Consider the following 22,551-nt stretch of genomic DNA (forward strand, 5'->3'; position numbering starts at 1 on the left):
CAGAGATAAGTACATTTAATGAAATGTATGAAGCATGTGAACTGTTCTATCCCAGTTTAATGAGCTTGAATAATTTACCTGTGCCAAATAAAACATATGTTTGTGTATGTCGATTGGCGATCTGTCCAGCTGATTTGAATCATCTAATGCTTTCAGTGAGTCTGAGAAAGAACATTCCTTTTTCTTGTCTTTCTTGTCTTTTCTCCCCTCGCTCCCAACCAGTTGCAGCAGATGCTGTTAGTTAAAAGTTAATAAAGGACAATCGCAGCATTGATACACTACTGACATTGATAGACTATTAGCTGTTACAGTCTGTTACATTCTGTCAGTAATAGACTGTTTCTTAATCAGCATGATCAGCATCACAGTTTTTGACACTTTACCACAACACAGATCTGTATCAGGAGCACGGAGCGCTTTCTCTCATAGTTGCACAGATCATCTCTCAGGACAGTTGACACAGCTGAGATGCTGTGTGTTAACAGCAGTGCTGTCATCTAATGCTGGGGGCTGTCACAAAGCCTGCTCTGCTCTCTCATCTCTGCTGGGAAGAGCTGATACGTAAGAAGCAAGCCAAACCAGCCCCCGGCAGCAGGATTTCATTTCTGCATCACCAAAGTAGAAGTTGGAGTTCTATTGCTCTGAAAATTGTGTGCATAGGAGTAAAAACAGAGAAACTATAATGCAAACCATGCTTTGTGTTACTCTCTGTGACAGCATAAAGGCTGTGGGTGTGGCAATTTCACACTATCACCAAAACACTGATCATAGTGATATGTACACAAATTTTCGTATATGTGTGTGTTTGCAAAGAAGATGCCAGTGAACATGATGCACACACTCTGCCTTCTTCTCTGGACCACAGCTCATTTAAAATGGACTGAAGCAAAGTAGGAAACTGTTCTGAGGTCAGACCCTTCCAGATTGTTTTTGGAAAACATGGGCACCACATCCTCCTGACTGAAGACCAAAGGAATTAGGCACATCTGGAAAGGCTCCATCAATGCTGAAAGGTATAGACATGTTCTAAACCAACAGATAGTCCATCCAAATGACACCTTTTTTAGACGACTCTCCATATTTTGCATAACAATGCTAACCCATGTATGGCATCTGTTAAAGCATGGCCGACCTGGCCTGCTATGGCGTTATTTTTGTGACCCTCACCAACTGAGAACATCTGGAGCATCATGATAAGAAAGAAGAGACAAAGACGAAGAAGCCAGGACAGCTGAGCAGCTAGAATCCTGCATCAACAACATCCCTCTCCCTCAAAATAACTGGCAGGTCTAAGACTTTCAACAGCAGACGAACAGTATCTGAAAGTCATGTCTTTAAGAAACAGGAAAAATCCCGTTTCTTAAAGACATGACTTTAAGTCATTTGCACAGAACATTTCTGATGATCAGAAATGTTCTCAGTGGAGGGATGGCTAGAGCAGGGTGATATGACCAAAAATATTTATCACGATATACATTTGAAAATTTGCGATAACGATATAACTGACGATATAATCGACACTAGACGAAATACTTTACAACTCCACAACTTTATTCGTGCAAAAAAAAATAAAATCAATGTGTTTTCACTTAAACAAGCAGCCGTTTTTTGCATTAAAGTTATATAAAAATTTAACAGTGCAAATGCAAATTCCTTGCTGACAGTTTAACCAAAAGGCATTTCCAGCGGAAACTGGCTGACATATCCTCAGCATAACCATGTATAATATCCACAAAACTTAAAAAGAGGTTATACACACACAATACGGTAATATTATGTTGAAGCACAGTACGTATCACTCCGCCAGGCTCCTGCCAACGATAGCCGTAATGCTCCGACAATCCATCAAGCGGTGCGGCTTCGTAGCTTAGCAAAGTCGTACTAAAACATTTGACAGATTTTCGAGCGTCGTGTACGACATGAAATCGTTTCGAGGTCAGTAAACACAACCAGAATTCATACATAAGGCGCACGGGATTATAAGGGGCACTGTCGATTTTCAGAAAAATCAAAGGATTGATTTTAAGTGTGCCGTATTTTCCAAAAAACACGGTAATAACGATGGCCAGCTAGCATGCTCTACCAAAAATAGTGCTTTGTTGTGTATCTGACGGACGAAAGCTAAACCAGTTCCACACCACTGAAGTTGCAGCATTTTTACAAACCAATTCTGGTTCATTTAACGATCCCCTTTCGCCCTTCTCATTCTCCGTCGCCGCCGTGCTTTTTCCGGCATGTGCGTATAAAAAACAAAAGCACTGCGCATGCGGGTTTTACCCATATTCTATCGCGATATTTCATTTTCTTATCGTTGCCCGACATTATACCAGTATTACCGTGAACGGTATGATATACCCCAGCCCTTGGGGCGGCTATCAAGAAGCCATTTTTAATGAAGGGAAACAGGAGGAAAAGGCTGAGGTACCCTACATGACACAAGAACTGAACTGAAAATCTGTGGCAAGAGGTCTGATCAACCCAAATTAGATTTTTTTTAGTGTGAGTTAGGATGAGAGAAAGTGATTCTGTGGACAGGTGTCCTTCATACTAGAGCAGGGCGATATGGCCAAAAATATTTATCACGATATATATTTGAAAATTTGCGATAACGATATAACTGACGATATAATTGATGCGAGACAAAATACAACTCCACAACATTACTAGCGCAAAAAGACAACCTTCCATTTATTTTCACTTAAACAAGAAGCTGGTTTTTATGTACATTAAAGCTTTATAAAAATGTAACAGTGCAAATGCAAATTCCTTGCTGAAAGTTTAACCAAAAGGCATTTCCAGTAGAAATGTGCTGACATATCCTGAGCATAACCATGTATAATATCCACTGAAGTTAAAAAGAGGTGCTTTGCAACATTAAACTGCAGTGTGCAGTACTTATTTTTTGGACCATAAGGTGCACGGGATTATAAGGCACATTAATCGAAACAAAGCAGTCAGATAAATCAAACTTTATTAAACTCATTCTTCTTGCTTCCTCCACTTCTGTACCATTGATTCATTAATGTTGAATTCTCTGGCAGCTGCTCTATTCCCATGTTGTTGCAGTATATTAATGACTAACCTCGTATTGTGGATGGATTATCTCAGTTGCTCTCCTGACTGAAGTTTGGTCCGTTTACAGCATCCTGCCATGCGATTGCATTTGTCTCTAACTATCAGGAACCTTAACGTTAACTTTTATAAGTGGAAAAGTGTTAGTGTTTGTCCTCCAGCTTCACTGTTTATGTTATGCTAACGTAGCTGTGTCGCTAGCGGTCACGTCGCACATCATTATATACCAGCTTGCCCAACTTCAGTAACCCTACAAACGTCACTGCTGTTTAGTTTCCTGTCTTCATTTATGTTGGAAGTGAAAGCAGAGCTGTACGTTTGAATTTTTTCAGAAATCTCTCAGTCAGAACATGCAATATCATGCTTAGGTAACTAGCGAAACTAGCGAGCTAACTTCCGCTAGCTTCCCGCTAACTTCTAACTCCGTTAAATGTAATAAATTTTGTTTTCATGGATGCCTGGAAGTTAAACTTCATAGTTACACCTGGTAAAGCAGCAATGCTGATCGTTTTATTAAAGATGAAAGAATTTAGAGAGTTTTAAACTCTCAGTGATGCTGCAGTGTTGTTTCACCTGAAACATACGGAGTTTAGGAACCAGATTACTCCCAGATTTAAGAGCATCTTAGTCCGACAAATACGACAATAACGACGGCCGCTTGCATGTTCTGCAAAAAAAATGTGCTTTGTTGTGTATCTGACGGACAAACACCAAACCAGTTCCACATCACTGAAGTTGCACCATTTTTACAAACCAATTCTGGTTCATCTGTTTCACTCAACAATCGGCCATGTGCGTATGAAAACAAAGGCACTGCGCATACGCGGATTACTCATATTCTATCGCGATATTTCATTTTCCTATCGTTGCCTAACATTATCCCGGTATTACCGTGAACGGTATAATATGGCCCAGCCCTACTTCATACACACTGAGAGTTTAGATCAGCAGTATCTGCAACTCACTGATTGTCATGTGTGTGCCACATCTGTGGGAGCCACACTTCTTGCTTGCTGTAGGGGATCAAATACTTCAATATTTCATTCAGTGACATGCAAATCAGATTATAACTTTTATGTAATGTTTTTTCTGGATTGTTTGTTCATATTCTGTTCTCTCCATTAAAATGAATCTGCCATAAAAGGGAAGTAAAAAAAAAAAGGGAGTGAGCAAACTTACAAATTCAGCAGGAGATTACAGAATTATTTCCCTGAGTGTATCTACAGAGGAGGGCAGGACAGAGGGTCCAACACTGAGTGTCTGCAGTAAAACATGGTGGAGGCTCTGTCATGGTTTGGGCTGCTTTTCAGCCAGTGGTGTTCGACATCTTGTCAAAATCGATGGAATTATGAATGCAGAAAAGTACCAACAGATTTTGATCCACCGTGTAAAAACATTTGTAAAGAATCTGACTGGCAGCAGCTTCATTTTATGTAAATACAACAATGAACCCAAACACACTGCAAATATAGTAAAAGCATTCCTGGAAAGAAAAACACAAAGTGGAACACCATCAGTTATGGACTGGCCTCCCCCGGACCCCGGAACATGCATATATTTACATGGACGTTTGTTCATGTTTATAAATCACCGCACAGATTTCCTAACAAAATATAAAGAAATGAGGCGTGGCTCAAGACTTCTGCACAGCACTGTATCTAAAGTACATATATGAAGGCCATGAGTGACTGCAGGACTCTCAGCCATCAAATCACCAGCTTTTTTCCCTACCTTAATCAACAGCACATCCACAGTGGGCTCTCCTTTGGCACAGAAGCTGTACCTTCGCCTGTGCCTCTCATACATGCTGCCAGTTTCACCCTCAGCTTCTAACAATCCAGGTCTCACACACATGCTGACAGCGAAACATACTGCAGGCAAAAGCTCAGCTATCGCCCCGCTCTCCACTGTCTGTCCCGACTGCAAATCTGTCACAGCAGCAATGATGGAAACAGCCGAGGGAGGAGTACGAAGGAAAAAGGTCCAACTGGAACTTTGTGCAGTTACAGGCAGCTGATTTACTTGAGGTGAAACGAGAAAACTTCACAAAAGAAGAAAACAGTTAGTATATCCAATTAGCGACATGAGAAGAGGGAATCCAAACCAAATCCACTTAAACAAACAGTGAAAGAACAGCTAACGCAGATCAGTGTGCTCCTACTCAGAGTAATCCTCTACAGCCTGCGAGCTCTGACGAGGAGACTTCCTGCACACATCTGTTTATAACACCAGCCCCCTCTCCATCCCTCCTATCCACCCGCTTCCTTTTTCCCTCACTGCCTTCTTCCCTCTCTCTCTGTCCACTCCCTCCATCAAAGGAGCCAAATAAGAGCAGCAGAAGTGGATAAATAGTGACTATGCCCTGTGCTGAGTGACTGTGCTGAGTGATAATGTCATATGTGCTGCTGCACCCACATGCACAATCACTGCCACATCAGGGTGACGTAAACATGGAAAACAGACACCTGCAGTCAATGCCACTGTGAACGGATGAGAGGAGGAGTACACCAGGGACAGGCCCCCAATATGTTGCAAGGCTAACACAAAGAGACACACAACCGTTCACACGTACTGGACATTTTCAATCACAGTTAACCCACATGCAGACCCGTGACACACACCCACATATGTACACACAGAGCACACAAACAGGCTTGACATTAGAGTGCTCGGTCAACACTGCACCAGCACACAGTTCCCGTGCTGAAGTTACAAAAATAAAGAAATCAAATTTATTTCTGGCATGCCTCATATTTTCAGTATTTGCTTTTTCACACTACAGTTCCCACAATGCTTTGGGTACACCTTGGGAAAAAAAAATGTGCAGTATAATGAATAAGTTGGTTGAAAAACAACACGTGTGTGTGCATGTGTGTGCATATGCATGTGTGTGTGCATGTGTTGCTGATAACATGATGAAAGTCATTTTTAATAAATTAAAGAACTCTCTCAACAACACAGAGCTAACTTATAGTCAGTAAGTGCAAGAAATCAGCACCACCTGTGACCAATCAGCAGCACACAAACACAGCAGTAACCACGGTAACAGCCGAACACCACCCAGCTCTGACAGAGTGAGAGACGGTCACATCTGGAACTTTTTATACCTACTGAAACCACACGGGGGCAACAAAGAATACCCGAAAATGAGTGAGTTCCTACAGACTGCATCAGAGAGCACACAAAGAGAACACAGGGTTCAATTTTCAATTGAATTCAGTTTTATTTATATAACGCCAAATCACAACAGCAGCCACCTCCAGGTGCTTTATACTGTTAGGTATAGACCCTACAATAATACAGAGAAACCCCAACAATCAGACAACCCACTATGAGCAAGTGCTTTGGTGATAGTGGGAAGGAAAAACTCCCTTTTATCAGAAGAAACCTCCAGGAAAACCAGACTCAGGGAGGGGGCGGCCATAAGCTGCGACAGCTGGGGACGATACGAGGAAGACAGAAAGACTTGTTGCAGGAATTGCTTCAAGATCAACCCGAGACAGTGATGAAGTTCATGTCCTCTGGATGCAGAGAGCACTCCCATCAGCACAGAAAAGCTTCCTCGTGGAATAAAGGTGATAAAGATGGTCACTTCACTACAGGGTTGAGAGGGTCAGGATTTTCCTTTAATTTGTCACCGAGCCGTACGTGTAAGATGTGAGACTGTATCAGCTCCGGCCTAACTGCATTAACAGATCTGTTAACAGAGGTTAGCAAACCTGCTACCTGATCCCAAACAAAAACTAACTCAAATGTGGACACAGTGGAACCCAGGATCCTTTAGAAAGTTGCACAAACATGATTCAATAAGTCATTTCAAAGTCCTATGATCACTTTTATGGAAAATAAATAAAAGTGCCAAACATCTGAATCAAACACATGGAAATCCAGCAGTTTCTCTAAGACTCCAAACTCGACCTGCTCATCTTCTCAACAAGGTAGCAAAGTTTTACATGAAAGCGAATAAAGCAGGGTCTCCTATACCGCTCTGTGTACTGTACCTCCCTCTTCCGTCCCTCCCTGACTCTGACATTACACCCCAGGGCAAGGTCTCAAGGTTCCCATGCCTCCCACTGTAACCTGCAGCTCTATGATACCAAACAGTGCGTCATCAGGAGTCATTAGAGAAGGATTTATATGGTGTCAAAGGAGACCGCGGCCTGGCCCGCTCTGATCTAACCCCAAAACCACAGAGAGCAAAACTAATGTTCATATGCACTGCAGGAAGGAGAGAGGAGGTGGGCTTGTGGGACCTGAGTGTGGCACTGAGCTGGTGTATTTGTCTTAGCTGCTCGGTCTCCGTGCTCCCTTGTCCGCTCTGTCAAATAACAGGGTTTTAAGGGGGTGGAGCCTTAGCTTACTCTCCAGAAAGTCTCAGTACTTCACTCCTGCAAGAGCCTGCAATGATCACACCACATCTAGCCAGCTGCTTCGCAAAACGTTGACAGGTTCAGTGTATGCAGGTGAGACAATAGGACAGACTTGCCTGTGACACTATGAAACAGTCACTCCACTGAACAGCAGCTCACCTGCAGAGTGTGTGCGCTGTCCCAGCCTCTCTGCTCCTGCTCTGCTGCTCCTGCACACGACAGAAAACACCATCAGGTTAGCGTGGACACTCACTGGCTTTGAAAAACGCATCAGCCAGCTACAATATCATCCACAATACACAGAGCACAGCTATATTTAGAGGGTGGTGAATCAGTGATGAGAACAACAACATGAGGTGGTAGGATCAAACAGGCCAGTCATTGCACACACATTAACTCCAAAGCCTCTGAAAACAAGTAAGTGATGTCATTGTTCCAGGAAGTGCAAACACTTCACTGAAAAGTGATCAAGGTGTGTGTTTTGTATGTAAGGAACAAAACTGCAGTGGTAGGCACACGTAAAGGCTAGGTTTTTTTCTGTCTTAGCAGGGCAGAATTATGAGCCTGGGCCTCTTTCAGCTAGCTCTGGTGCTAATGCTAGCTGGGCCTCAGCACGGGTATGTTTTTAAAGTGTGAGTGCTTGTATTAACTTAGCGTCGAATAGTATAATACTCGTTTAATGTCCCGCTGTCCTTCGAGGCCTTTGCTCAGTGGATCAGAATCTGGATTGGACACACACACACACACACACACACACACACACACACACACATAGGAACAGAACTCATACCACAACCATATTTCCACCTACCTCTAGTTTTACATTTAACTGTTATGATGTTATGATGTTGATTACATCATCACGTTTCCTGGATACAATGCAAAATATAAACAGTGCCTCCGAAACCAAGAAAAGCTAATGCTTACCAACACCGCCACCATCACAACACACACACACACACACACACACCTTTTTTGGCCTGCTTCCACTCAGTCTCATTAAGAATGGAGGAATGTCGTAACTGATGCGTTCCAGTCACTCCTTCATCAGACCAGGAGAGAACTATGGAAGACTTTCACCGTCTCAATCAAGTATTCAACACTATGACTGCTCATGTGACAGCTCTTTCCAACACTAACTTATCTTTTCAAAGAGTAACTAGACCATAGACACACTCTTCAAAGGTTAAAAAGAATTTTAAAGAACATTTATGTCAGTCTAATGAATGTGGAATGAGATATTTTTGCTATGATGATTCTGTTGAAGGAAAGGAAGAGGTTTGTGGGGGAGAGGAGGATGAATGATGGTGACAGGAAGGTGACGAGGACAGGAAATAAAAGAGATCAAAGTGACAATAAGAGACATGAACAAAGATGTGTGGGTGTGTGTGTGTGTGTGTGTGGGGGGGGGGGTGTAGATGGAGTTACCTGTGTGGGATGCATCCTCCACTGTGAGCTTCTCCACTTCTCCTTTCTCCACCGTATCCAGACCTTCAAATACACCATCCTCAAGGTTCACACAGACACAGTCGTGAGCTTCTCTTTGGTTTGTGCCACCGTCAGCTTCAGGATGGCTTGCAGTAAGACTATTGCCATTTGCTGATGACAGAAGTTCAGCTGATTCCACAGGAGCAGTAGTTTCCTGCGGAGTGGGACTAGCTAGGGAAGCTGGGTTACTGGGGATAACAGGAAGTGCTGAACCACTCTGATGTGGCATTATAACCAGCTGTGGCTGGCTCTCCTTTCCTGGAGTGTGAGAGTGTGAGGCTGACAGGTCTGCACAGCACTCACTATCTTCTGATCTATCCTGCCACTCAGCATCTCTGCACTCCACAGAGTGACCGCCGTCTTGATCGGGGATCTCTCTTGTTTGAAAGTGCTGCTGTCCATCTCCCTCTTCAGGACAGGTCAGTGGATTCTGACAGTGGGACTGGCTCTCTCCGTCTGCCTTAGCTGTCATCACCTCTGGCAAAGGTTTGTTATCTTCTTCTTTAGGTGGTGAGTATGTAAAGACTTTGCTGTGCAGACTTTCTTTTTGAATTTCCTCTTTGGGCTGTTTTGGTAACTGAAGAGCTTCAGCACATGAAGGTAGGTCACTGTTAGCCTGATCGTCTCTGTTAGTTATACAAGATATCTCTGCAGAAGGTGCTTCCTCTGCTGTGTGAGCACACACTTGTCCTATAGATGTGATGTGGTTAGTGAGGTGAGAGTGAGAGTGTGCTGCAGGCTGGTTTTCTGTGTCAGCTCTGGCGATCAGCTGTGGAGCCAGCTGTGAGCACTGAGTCGTGCTGAGGCCGACTGCACCGCTCCCCTTAGCTAATGATGGACTGGTTCCTGCTTCTTTGCCAGCACACACTTGACTCTCTGACATATTGTCTAATAAATGTTGGCTAACTTCTATGCTAACCACTGCTGATGCTATTGCTACTGCTACAACAGCTACTGCAGCAGCAACCACATCTTCATCATAGTTCTGCTTCACCGCTCGCCCTCGCTCCATGGAGCACGCCTCTGTGGCACTGTCCTCGTCGCCACTCTGGCTTCTTTCCTCAACTCCTCCCTCTACGCCCACCCACATGTCATGTCTCATTTTCTCCGTGTGCTGCTGACCTCTCAGCATCTCAGGGGCCAAACAATGCTTTAAATATTCCCTTGCAGTGATCTCAGTGCTTCCTTCCTGAATGTGAAGGGGAGCAACATCCGCTCTATCGTCAGCTGGTACAAAAGCAGCTTCTGTGGGACGCACAGATTCAACAAGTCCTGCTGGTGTTCCTGTGGGATCCACACAGTGTCCTGGCTTTTCCTCCCTGAGCTCTGTATCCTCCGACTGTTTAACAAATTCCTTTGGATACTTGGAGTTTGCTAACTCGATCTGGATCCCAGACTCTGTGGCTGTACAAGTAACGGTCAGATCATCGTTTGGTGGCAGAGCCTCAAGATCAGCATTATCCGGTGCTGGCTGGACAGGAATGGCAGGCATCTGTGATTCCAGCTCTCCAGGGTCACGTCCTTGTGTTGCCTCCAGCTGCACACTTGTATTTATCTTTATGTCCACCGTACTGACGTCTGCTTCACCGAATTCTGAGCTCACGGTCTCATCCTCCGATGAGTCCTTTCTTCTTTCTGTGTGTGAAGCTGTAACTGGAGTGGAGTGTGCTGTCAGATGCTCAGTGTGACTGAGCTCTTCAGCCATGAAACCAGAGTCTGAGCTTGTAACATCACCGCCAGCTCCATGAGCGCTGCGGGCCTGGATCTCCGTGTGGCCGGGTAGGTGCATGGCATCGTCATCGGCTTCCTGCTTCCGGGCCGGCTCAGAATCAGGGAGGCAGCAATCGTCTGTCCTCCCAGTCTGCGTCTGTGACTGGATGCCGGGGTCTGTTGCTTCTTGGCTTTCTGACTGAATCTCTGTGTGACCCTGAGATTCTGTACTAGAGCAGGAGCTAAGTTTGGCTTCTCCACCTCCTCTCTTCCCCCTCTTCTTTCTCCTGCGTTTTTTGCTCGTTGCTAGTTTTTCTCCTCCCTCTTCAGCGCCTGCTGTTTCACAAATCCTTCTGCTGAAACTTGTCTCTCTGTTACTGGCCTCTTCTCTGTCTCCTTCCACTCCTGCCTTCTCCCAGTCTGACCTAACTTCCTCCTCTCGCTGCACTTCCCGTCTTTGTGCGTGTGGCCCATGTGACAGCGCTGGCAGGTTTCCAGCAGCATGTGACTGACTAGGAGCTGCAGACAGAGCCTGCTCTAACAGCTGTGGAGAACTAAGACCTAAAGCTTGAGGTGAGCTCGCATCGCAGTTTCTCTTCTGTGTCACTCCTTGCTCCAGTTGTCCGGGGATTCTCTCACCCGTGGTGCCACTGTCGTACCAGACTGACTGCGAGTTCACTTCTGTTCTCCCGGAATCTTCACTGGAAACTTGTCCGAAGTTTTCTTCCTCATACCAGATGGTTTTTCCGGCTGCTTCTGGTCCCATTATGCTTCCAGTCCAGCCTCCATCCCGCCATAGCACTCTCCTGCCTTTCCTTTCAGCATGTGTGGACTCGGGGCTGGCTCCCGGGTCAGATGAAGGACTTTTCTCCATAGTGCCGACTGGGCTTGGCTCCTCTTGCTCTGTCTGACTGTCCTGGGACTGCTCCTGACCCATGGCCACTGAAAGGAGACGAGCAGATTAGGGACTGCAGAACAAACAGGTCTATCACAGCTTAACTCTTAACTCTTACTCATCAAATGGATTACTCTGATCTGGATCACACACCCAGGCCAGACATTACACACCACAGCTGCATGCCGAACACATGAAACAGTCCCTGACCTGCCAGCTCAGGTCTGTGATGTCAGATGGAGCGGTTAATAGTTTGTTGAACCCCGCCTAAAACAGACACACTGCATCTACAGCAGTGAGAACAGGCCTGACACAGACTACCTGCAACGCTGTGATAAACCGCAACTTCAGACAGAGGCGAGCAGACTGATGATGAGCTGGGATGGATTTCTGACTGACCTGCTGAGCCTCATTTTCCTTCCTTCATGTATCTGAGACTGCAGCAGGTTTTGTCTTTAGTGATGATGACACAATCCCTACACAACAACGCCGCCTTAAAGAACTCATCTTTAATGTGAGCTAACAAACAACCACCGGGCTCCTTCAGCTCTGTGGAGTTCGGATCTTACTGCTCATCGTGTCTCTATCTGAGCAAGCTGTTTGCAGAGGAAACAGGACCAAACACACACACACCTCAGAAAAAACCTCATAAACATGAAAAAGCTCAGATAATGTGTTTGTATGCACGTTTTCATCAAACAGCAGTTTGCACAGATGCACAGATGTCTCGTTTGTTACTCTTTGAGTCTTTAAGTAACTGAACAGCCAGAAACTCACAAGCTCATCGTTCCTTTTCTTCTCGTCTCTACACAGCCTGCACTTGTTGTTAAAGAGCGTTTCGTTTTTGCACACACCTCAGACGACGCACAGCACAATAAAGTTGTGTATTCAGTTACAGGACGTACCTGTCCCATCTGCAGCTGATTCCACTGTGATTTCTGCGCTGACACTTTGTGTGTCTCTTCCTGTCTTTGACACCAGCTTACGCATCAGCAGCTCCACTTCCTGTTTCTGGTCTTCCTGTTTATCTACGACACTGGCCGTAGGCAAGGCAACCACCTTCCTGCCAGCACACTTCCTTTCAACACCTGGTCCCAATACTGGCCTAATGGGTGATGGAGTTTCTTGTGTTCCTCCGACATTAGTCACGGTCGCCACTGCTCGTTGTCTTGGTGAGAGAGTTCCACTTCCTGTTGCTGTGCGAGGCCTCCGTGCACTTTCTCGGCTCTGGTTTCCTGAAGACTCTGCTGCAGGTCTTGTGACTTTGGCGGTTCTCTTTTTGTTTTTCTTGTTCCTCCCAGTGCGGGCAGCTGCTGTGCCCTGGTGTTCCCACCCTTTTTCCTCTCTTTGACAAAGACCTCCACTGGTACAGGATGTTTGACTGACAGCAGCCGAGTCGTCCCCTTGTGTTCTCTCCTCCAGCGAGTGGAAGCCTGAACTCTGAAAAAAGGAAAAGAAATACAAATGAATCGTATATGGAAACATGCAGAAATGACCCACGAAGCAGTTTAGCACATCGTTTGTTCAGTATGCGTGAAAGACAACATTAGCAGATGGATGGCTGTTACCCGAACGGGTGATCGAAGCTAATCTCAAAACTAACAAAAGAGTGACGTACAAAAGAGATGATCTGTCACAGCCATCAGTGCCTACAACTGCTGATAGTCATACAGCTCACTCACTCATTAAGGAAACGAAGGCTTCGCATGCCTACCACAGCAACCCACTGTATGTGGAACTGATCCCTACACTGCAAACAAGCTATCTTGGCTATCCACTCACATGTTCAGGCCAGCCATGAACTGTCAGGTGAGCTGCATAAAGTAGGTTTAAAACCTGAAGAAGAAAGGAGACACTTATGGGAATTTTAATTTCATTTGGCCTTCACTCCTCTGGCTCACAGACCTGCAGGAAACAGCAGGTCACAGTCCAGCGTCTCACTCTTCTGGTCTGACTGTGACACCTGCTGGCTGGGACAAAGTGCTCTGTTACTTCAAGCTTTCCTGTAAGGTTTTCCACTGGGTGGATGTTATCACTTCATGGAAATCATGACGCATGCCACATATGCCACACCTGTGCAGTATAAACAGTTTAACGCTCCTCTGCTGGTCACCTGTCTAGGACAGCTGGCTCTGTATTAGCAGCAAAGCCCATATTTATGCAAGCTCACGTTGTATCCTGGAAATGATGCAGATGCATGTGTGAGCACGTTGAGCCCTGGGAGTTTCCCTTTGACCTCATTATCCCATTGTCATATTACAGACACTGCTTAATAGCACCGCTACTCACCAAGTTACCCTATAAAAAGTTCACACACACACACACACACACACACACACACACACACACACACACACACACACACACACACACACACACACACACACACACACACACACAGCTATGACAATTAGAATCTAAATACAATAATGAATGAAAGCCTCATGCAGCTACAAAGTAGCAAAGAAACAAGCCAAATTCCATCAGCAGCCAGGAACAGGAAAGAGCTGCAAAAGTCTTTCTGCACACTGTGACTGTTGATGTTATCTACTCACCACGGTGGATTTGTGACCCTCCATCAGCCTCCTCAGCTCCATCACTTCCTCTGGTAAACAGCAGCGCCCCCTGCTGTCTGTCCCTGTGTCCCCCTCCCTCTGGAGGAGGAAGGTTAGGGTGTAGGTACCTACACTGGCATGGTACTGAAACACTTGACCTTTGGGGTAAACCTGCAGTGTCTCCTCAGCTTCCGCTTGAACATCTGGGAGCGTTGCATAGCTGCAATGACAACAACAACAAAAAATGAGTTTTCTTGGTTTCCTCTGTAGCGCACGTGCACAGATCCAGATACCAGGATAACAGGAAACACAGAGAAATACAACCCCAGGGCTCCTACCTGTTCACAGGAATGATTAGAACAGAAAGTAAAGTCACAACGAGGGAGGAGCTGAATCAGGAAACTGTGCAAGAGCTCAAATAAAGACACACTTCACCTCCTGTCTCTGAGACACACAACTCATCCATGCCCTCCCTAAAGAGGAGGAGCCCTAACCATGCAGCCAGATCACATCACAGAGCTCAAAGCTACTGATACACACACACACACAGACACACACACTTCGATGTGTTGTGCTCTTCTCAGGGACAAAATGAATGCCTCATGTTTCTGTGAACTCTGCCAGCTCCCTCCCTCTGATTCAAACACACAAACATTTTCCAGGAACTTGGAACGTTGCTGCTGGGACAGGATCTGATCTCTAACTCTCTAACAGGGGCCCAAACATGTTGATGTCATGTATGTATGTTTTGTGTTTGGGAGAGCGGGGTCTTGCATCTACTGCTCGTCTCTTTCCTAGCACTGACTTTCTGACCCCATCAACAGGAAATCACAATCACCTGCTCTCTGATGCCTGCTGCAGGTGTCTGTCTGTTTTATATGCTGCTATTGTTGTTGTACAGTCATCTGCAATACTGCCACCTACTGGGCTAGTATATGTGTATTTAGTTCTGCTGTTCTGTGCAAAAATGACGCCCTGCTCTCTGATGAATGTGCTGGGGGATAAAAGTTCTGGGGACTGTGTGTGTTTGAACACAGCTATGAACACATCATTGTCACCACGGCTTACTGCCTCACAGCCACAATGGCACTCGTGCATACACTGTGGTAACGGTGGCCTGGAAAACAGATGTTTCGAAAATGAAAAACAGTAAGGTGGGGCAACGGCACAGTTTTAGGTGGGGTTTGTTTCCTCCGAACAGTCATTTAATGCAACGCTTCAGTTCACCTGCAGACATCCAGCTGCACCGTCTCGTCCTCATCGGTGACAGAGCTGTGAGAGGCCTGGGCACACAGCAGCAAACACACAGCACCCAACTGTGTCCTCAGCTGCTACAGTCTTTGCACCACCCATTCAGTAAAGCTGCTGAGGCTTTGAAAAGGGACCCAACACTTCATCCAAAGCATGAGCTAAAAACACTAACATCATCTCTAGCTAGCATCTGTGGTGCTGCACATATTCACTGGATCCCTTTTAAATATATTAGGAGCTTGTTAGTGGAGCTCAACAGGACAATAGGATTAGTGGCCACACTGAAGACTGAGGGCAGCAGCGATGAACACACTGACCGATCACAACACAGGACAAAACACACACACTGGTGCCTTTCAGCTCCCAATGGTGGCCACCAAAGTTTTCATGCCTTTAAAAATACTAATAAAAATAAGAATAATCTCCATATTTCTCTGGCACTGAATGCAAACCAGATTTACTGAAGACAGTTCTATTTCTATTCAGTTTTATTCACAGCAGCAGTTACCTCAACACACTCTGTATTGTAAAGACCCACAGAGAAACCCCAACAATCAAAAACCACATTTGAGCAAGCATTCGGCAGCAGTGGGAAGGAAAAACTCACTTTTAACAGGAAGAACCCTCAGGGAGGGGCAGCCAACTGGACCCCTGTTGTGTGCCGGAGTGTGTACAGAAGAGTGCAGAATGTTGTCACTGTGTTTCAGTTCAAAAGCTTCTTGATAAACTCGGAGCTTTAACCTCAGTTAGTACCCGTTAATGAGCAGTACTCACTGTGTGAAGAGCTCCAGAAGTGGCTGCTTCCCTCTGCTCTTTGCAAGACATGCTGGAGCTGAACCCTGAGTGTTCGTCCTTCGCAATGCCTCCTTCCCTGCGGGCTGCTGCAGGAGGAATGTTGGTGCCGTCTTCAGACCATGACTGGCTGCGAGCTGCAGCAGGCTGGAGGGCTGCTGGTGCTCACACACAGCTGGAGAAGAAGAAACGAGAGAAAATGTGATGGTTGGATTCAACTGAAAACAGAACAGCTCCTGGTGGACAGAGAAGAATAGAGTAAGGGTGGCTGTAGCTCAGAAGTTAGAGCACGTCATCTGCTAATTGGAAGGTTGGTGGTTTGATTCCTGGCTGCTCCAATCTGCATCCCAAATATCAGCCTGCGTGCCAAAGTTGGGCAACATACTAACAACCTAAAGTTGTTCCATGAACATCTGTGAATGTTAGAAAGCACTCTTATAGAAACATGTGCTTGGGTGAATGAGGCATTTTGTATAAAACGCTTTGAGTGCTCTGATAGAAATGCACCATATAAGAGCCGGCCCATTTACCACTAACTCTGTATCTTTAAGAGACGTGTGTGTGATGAAATGTCTGAAAACAACAAGCAGAAATAGTGAAAAGGAAATGTATGTGGGTCATGTAGCAGTGCTTAGAGCATCAGGGGGGCTGCCAAACAGCAGCAGAAACAGACTTGCCTCATATTTAGTGGACCTAAAAGGCTTCATGAAATGTTTAAAGCTTCAGTGGGCAGAAAAGTACAAACACTAAACCAATGCTGACTTAGACCGTAGTGAAGATTATAACAGCAATTTGGTGCTGACTGGAAGTCACGCAGCAGGACACGGCGCTCCGCTCAACAGTGACGTTCAGTGTAAACAAGGAGAACAACGGTGCTTTTGTCTCCATTCATTCAAACTTTCATTATTAAAGCTACAAAATCATCCAACGAACCATCTGACGTTAGAGAAATCTCACTGTTAATGGCAAAGTTGAAGTATTTCGGTAGGAAAACCTGATTCATGCATCCAAGATAATTCACGCACATTCATCATGTGTAACAAGCTTGGAGCACGCAGGTGGAATTCATTGTGCACGCTCTGCACGACTGTCATGAAGTGAGTTGGGTGATTCTGAAGAGTCCTTAGTGAGCTGTGTGTGACGTTTGAGGACCACTGCTGGTGCTGTAACACAGAAAAACCTGCTAGCTCTGCTTGTGTTTACTGTTATAAACAGAGACTTTTCCTTCTGGCAGAGTGACACGCAGACTGACTGAACACGACTCAAACCTCTGTTTGCATTCTCCTCAGCCTGCTCTTGTGACCTTTTATAGAAACAAGTCTAAAAGTTTAGCTTTATTATCCAAGTGGCCTCCAACTAAGCCTTCACTGCAGTCCCTGAGTCCCTCTGGACAGTGTGTGTGCTGCTGGTATTTGAATTATTTTAATGTAATTATCTATTAAATAATATAGTTTCAAGTGCAGTTCAAGTGCTAACAGACCATATGAAAAGGCTGTGCTTCAGTTTTGGTGGATGTTAGCAGTTATCTGTGATGCATTCATACAGCCCATGAATGCAGCTCATTAAAATCTCCATCCTCTTATCGCAGTATGGAGACTTCTGGCCACAAAATTAAGATGATACCAGCTCAAGTTTTTAAAAAGCTAACTTCACAAACCCATGGCTGCGGCTACTCTATGTCCATATCTTCTTCATAGGTTACCAATGAGCTGTGGGTGCAGATTACAGCCACAGGACTTCTGTGAAGTTGCACAGCACTGGGTGTGAGCCACCAACCACAATGGCACCTGCACACCACCACAGGGAGACATTCTGTCCAGCTGGGAGGAGAGCACAGGCAGACAAAGATTATGCTGCAGGGATTACATACCCCTTATAATCTGGAAGCACATGGGCTCCCCATGGAGAGGAAGTAGCTTGTGGGTGGGACACCTGGTCTTCTTTGGTTAAGTGCTATGTTGGTGCATACTGAGATAAAACCCCTGTGCTAAAAGATGTATGAGGATCACAAGGTTCAGCTTCCTCAGACCGCCGTGGCTGCTAATCAAACGTGTGTAGTGCATGTCTGCAGGTGGAACCAGATAAACCTTCATAATATTCTGCTAAACATTCTGAAGCTGGGACGCTGTGTTGTGGGTTCTGGCTCGGCACCTTGGTGAAGACAAAAAAATTAAATAGCAAACCTTTAAAATTACACAATATGCAAATGCCATCTGAGCTGGAAAAATCCGTCACCGTCTGAGAACTGGAAGAAGACTGACCCTGCAGGGGCAGCCTGTACCTGTCTGTTCTCAACCTCTTCCAGGTGAGGCTGACTCTCACTGCAGTAGTTTGCACAGAAATCATGCTCACTCACCAGGGCAGCTGCTCCAAAATGAAGCGACATCCATCCGTGTGTCGGGTCTGTTCGTGTCCGTCACTGTGACCGTTCCCTTCTGCACATCTGTGTGTGTGCTGCAGGGTGCTTGTGGTGCAGTCCTGCGGTGAGGCTGGCTGACATGCTTCAGGGCCAGGCTCTCAGCTTCCTCTGGACTCTACCACACAAACAGAGGCACACTGCTGAGCACTTCTTCAAAACCTCTCAATTTCTGAGTTTCCTTCTAAATACCAGCAGCTTCAGGACCCCTCTGTCTCTTCTCACTCACCTGCTCCCGGTTCAGTAGGAATGCTTCTGTGTGCTGCACACCACACACTGCAGTCATCATTCAGATACACTCCTACAGGCTCTTTGTCAAACCTGTCAATTGTCAACTAAAGTACATCTGCTCACATCTGCCTGTTTCCTCACAGGGATGTGTGTCACACAGCTTTCTGCTGCCTAATCATCATTCTTAAACAGGATGAACAAAAAAACATCACCCTCCATTGTGGAAACTGCAAACATGACCTGCAGCACACACTCATCACACACATGTCACAAAGGTGCCCCATGCTCCCAAACTGTGGTACCTATATTATTTTATAATATATATATTTTAAGAAATCCTTAACCATAAGATCCCTGAAACTGAATTTGTACTAGGTTTTATCTTGCTTGAGAAACAAAGTATGTTTGTTTTTACACCAGCCAATAGGGTACAGGTTTACTAGCATAGCCTCCTGACATCTGACCCACATTAAACTCATGGACTGAACACACACCCACAACCACCTACGCACACACAATGGACAAAAACAAACAAATGGCCAACTGTACCCTCATACACACAATAATAACATGGACTGAACCACCACTCACAACCACTTGCACTTTATATAGCCTCTGTACATTCTGTACAATACGATAATTATAATTCTACAACTGTTTACAACTGTTTATAACTTGCATAGTTCATATTTCTGTATAGTTTTCATATTTATATCCTGTTCATAGCCTGTACAAAGCTTGTACACCCACTACAGCCTGTACATACTTATAGTTATAGCATATTCATAACATACGGTACCTTCATATCGTGTACATTGTAACATACCCATAATAGACCCATATTTTGTACCCTCATACCTATAACAGACCCATTTCTGTAATATATCTATATTACTGCTAATATATATTTTGTAATATATCTATATTATGGCTAAAGTTAACTTTCTGGATGGATGCAAACTCTGCTCTGTCTCAGTCTCAGTGCACACAGTCTGAGAACTGAGTTGTTAATAATGTCCCTTGATGGAGGTTTCAGTCAGGTATACTTGTAGTTGTGGGTGGCAGTCATTAATAAGTAATAATCATATTAGAAATAAAACTGGCTCATGTGTACGTCAGGATTGTAAACAGGCCTGCTGCCTCACAGTGCTGACTGCTTTCTTCAACATATGAAGACGTCTGCCGCTCTCTGTTGTCAGGCACGTACAATCCAAACTTTAACACTCTTGTGCTCATATTGGAAGTGATCAGTTGCTGCAATAGTCTCACATCATTTCCATCCATCCCACCAGTCACATGACATCATGACAGGGCTGAACCAAAGGAGCTCTTTAATGCTGTTACCTGTATAAAGGAGAAGGTCTGCTGCGAGTGTGTGTCCACTGATCCATCAGGGCGAGCCAAACACAGTGTCACCAAGACCTGTTCACACACATTATGGCCTACACACACACACACACACACACACACACACACACACACACACACACACACACACACACACACACACACACACACACACACACACACACACAGTCAGTTTCTGGCAGGTGATCTACATGCAGAGAACCTGATACGTGATGTGTGCTAATGTGTGATCTATGGGTGGAGTTGTCAGCAGCACATCAACAAAACCATCAAAATTATCACTCACTCACCAACAAGTTATCTACCTCAGTTCATCCATAAGACAATTAAAGAGTAAACAAATTCACTAAAGCATGAAGTATGAAGAACTGAGTACAGGAGTCTGCACTGTGAGTCTGTACAGATGGTCCCAGGCTCCAGATCCCAACCTAACGGAGCTCAAGTCTGGATTAGTGGAACCAACACAGGACTGCTTCAGTGGACGGTGAAAGCAGGAGGGCTGTGTAGCAGCTCCACTCATGTGAACACACATACTTTCATCCACCTGCAAAACTTCTGCACTCTCTGTTCTGGTATTTCAAAAATCCACTCAACCAGCCGCGTGAGTGTGAGTGTGTGCATGTGCATGCATGTGTACATGTGTGTGTGTTATACCTGGACACATGGCCTGCAGTGTGACATGACTCACTCGCAGTGTACTGCTCACGTGCCTTTGTGTAGACCCAGAGAAAATCAGGTAAAAGTCTGCTTCCTTCTCTTCGTCCTCATCAAGCTGCACTGTCAGCACACAGTCTCCCTGACAGAAAACAGTGTCACAAACATGGCATCGGCGATTGACTGCAGCAATGCTCACAGATTGCTGAGAGTCAGCAAACACTACCTCACATCAGCTACTCTATCACAGATGATAGATGGAAAAACAGACCTATAAGTTTGGAAAACGCCTGTATGGCTGAAGCTAGATGATGTTTTCAAATGGTATGGCCCCTGTGCTTCACAAAAGGAACCTCACTCGAAACAGAAATGATGGCATGTGACAGATCTGGGTCTGTGCCATCTGCTGACTGTTTGGTAGTGAAGTGTGTTAGCATATTTGCTAATCGGCTGGCTAGCTGGTGTTTAAAGTGCATTTGCCACACCAGGCAAGTTTAATAAGACATTCTAGCTCCTTTACAGCTCATTATGATGCCTTATAAAAACAACAGATACTTACATAAAGCAGAGCTTCCCGTGGATTCAGTTTCATGGTGTCAGACACTAGAAGAAGAGGCAAAGCAGAGATGTAACATTCACAGTGCCAGAGGAAATACACCAGGAAGTATACCAGATCTGCAACATGAAAGGTCTGAAACAGCTGAAGTGAAAAACAGTTATCTTCTCTTGAAAATGACATGCTAGGATGTGTTCGCTGACAAACTGTATTTTCATCATCGTCCACACATTACATACATGCTTGATGAAGCTGTGTGCAAAGACTGTAACATCTTGCCACCCTCTTACACACTGCTGCAGTTTTTTCAGGGATGTGCCAACTGAAACTCTGAACCAACACAGCACATAAAGGTACTTGCATTTAGTTTTTTTTATATTCAGAGGCCAAGATCAAGGCAACACAGAGGAAAGTTGCTATATGCTGCATGCCAGTGAACAAGACATCTACTCACTGATCCACACCATGAGGATCATAACATTGGAATGTCATTCAGACTGGAGAAATGTATCTGTAGCAAAGGGAGGGAAGGTAATCAGACTGTACTACCAGAAGGCAAAACCGCAGACATTGAGACAATCCAGCACGTAACAGCAGGGTGCAAGATGCCAGGAGGGCAGGGCATACATGGAATGCCATAACCAAGGCCGGTAGAGTATACAGAAACATCCGTGCCGAGTAAGGCCTGGAAGTCAAAATGGGTGGTTGGGAATGACCGAACTAAGATTCTGTGAGACTTCCAGTTACAAACAGACAAACTGGTGATGGTTTACATTTTAGTCTAATCTAAACAAAGTTTAACACACACTGACACACTTCCACGTCCTTTCCTTCAAGTAACCATGCTGTATGTTCTGTAATAGTGAGATGTTTGCTCAGCCTAACCTGATAAGAGGGTTATGTTTGTTTTTCCAGACGCAAACATTAAATAAGCAGTGGATTCCTAGGAAGTGGAGCATGTGCGATATGTTCTTTCTGTGTGTGCGGAAAAAAGATTTTTATACTTCAGCGTATTATCTTATCTGTTTGAAAAGAAAAACACTTCTTAGCTGTGAATGTTTTGTCTTTGGTTTTTAATATGAGATTTTAGAGTGCTTCATACGCTTCACTATTAGCAGTAGCTGAATTGCTAGAATGAGCAGCAGTTTGAATGTCAGACTACAGGAGTGGCACTGTGACGGCAGCACCATAGT

At 45.0% G+C, this 22,551-nt stretch overlaps 1 protein-coding gene across 5 annotated transcripts in view; it reads right to left on the reverse strand.

The window, feature by feature from the left end:
* LOC308392635 (A-kinase anchoring protein 13) overlaps window positions 1-22,551 on the reverse strand; it is a 60,360-nt gene that overhangs the window by 23,364 nt on the left and 14,445 nt on the right. For all 5 annotated transcript variants that reach the window (XM_080875752.1, XM_080875753.1, XM_080875751.1 and 2 more), the window contains 9 exons: window positions 21,362-21,405; window positions 20,803-20,944; window positions 20,125-20,222; window positions 18,490-18,667; window positions 16,116-16,308; window positions 14,091-14,310; window positions 12,441-12,975; window positions 8,871-11,582; window positions 7,602-7,651 (listed from right to left, as the gene is read on the reverse strand). In XM_080875752.1, the coding sequence (XP_080731878.1) occupies window positions 7,602-7,651; window positions 8,871-11,582; window positions 12,441-12,975; window positions 14,091-14,310; window positions 16,116-16,308; window positions 18,490-18,667; window positions 20,125-20,222; window positions 20,803-20,944; window positions 21,362-21,394 (4,161 nt within the window). In that variant the 5' untranslated portion in view covers window positions 21,395-21,405. The remainder of the gene's footprint in view (window positions 1-7,601; window positions 7,652-8,870; window positions 11,583-12,440; window positions 12,976-14,090; window positions 14,311-16,115; window positions 16,309-18,489; window positions 18,668-20,124; window positions 20,223-20,802; window positions 20,945-21,361; window positions 21,406-22,551) is intronic.

The sequence above is a fragment of the Rhamphochromis sp. 'chilingali' genome (assembly GCF_963969265.1).
Source record: "Rhamphochromis sp. 'chilingali' genome assembly, chromosome: 2".
NCBI classification, from domain to species: Eukaryota; Metazoa; Chordata; class Actinopteri; order Cichliformes; family Cichlidae; genus Rhamphochromis; species Rhamphochromis sp. 'chilingali'.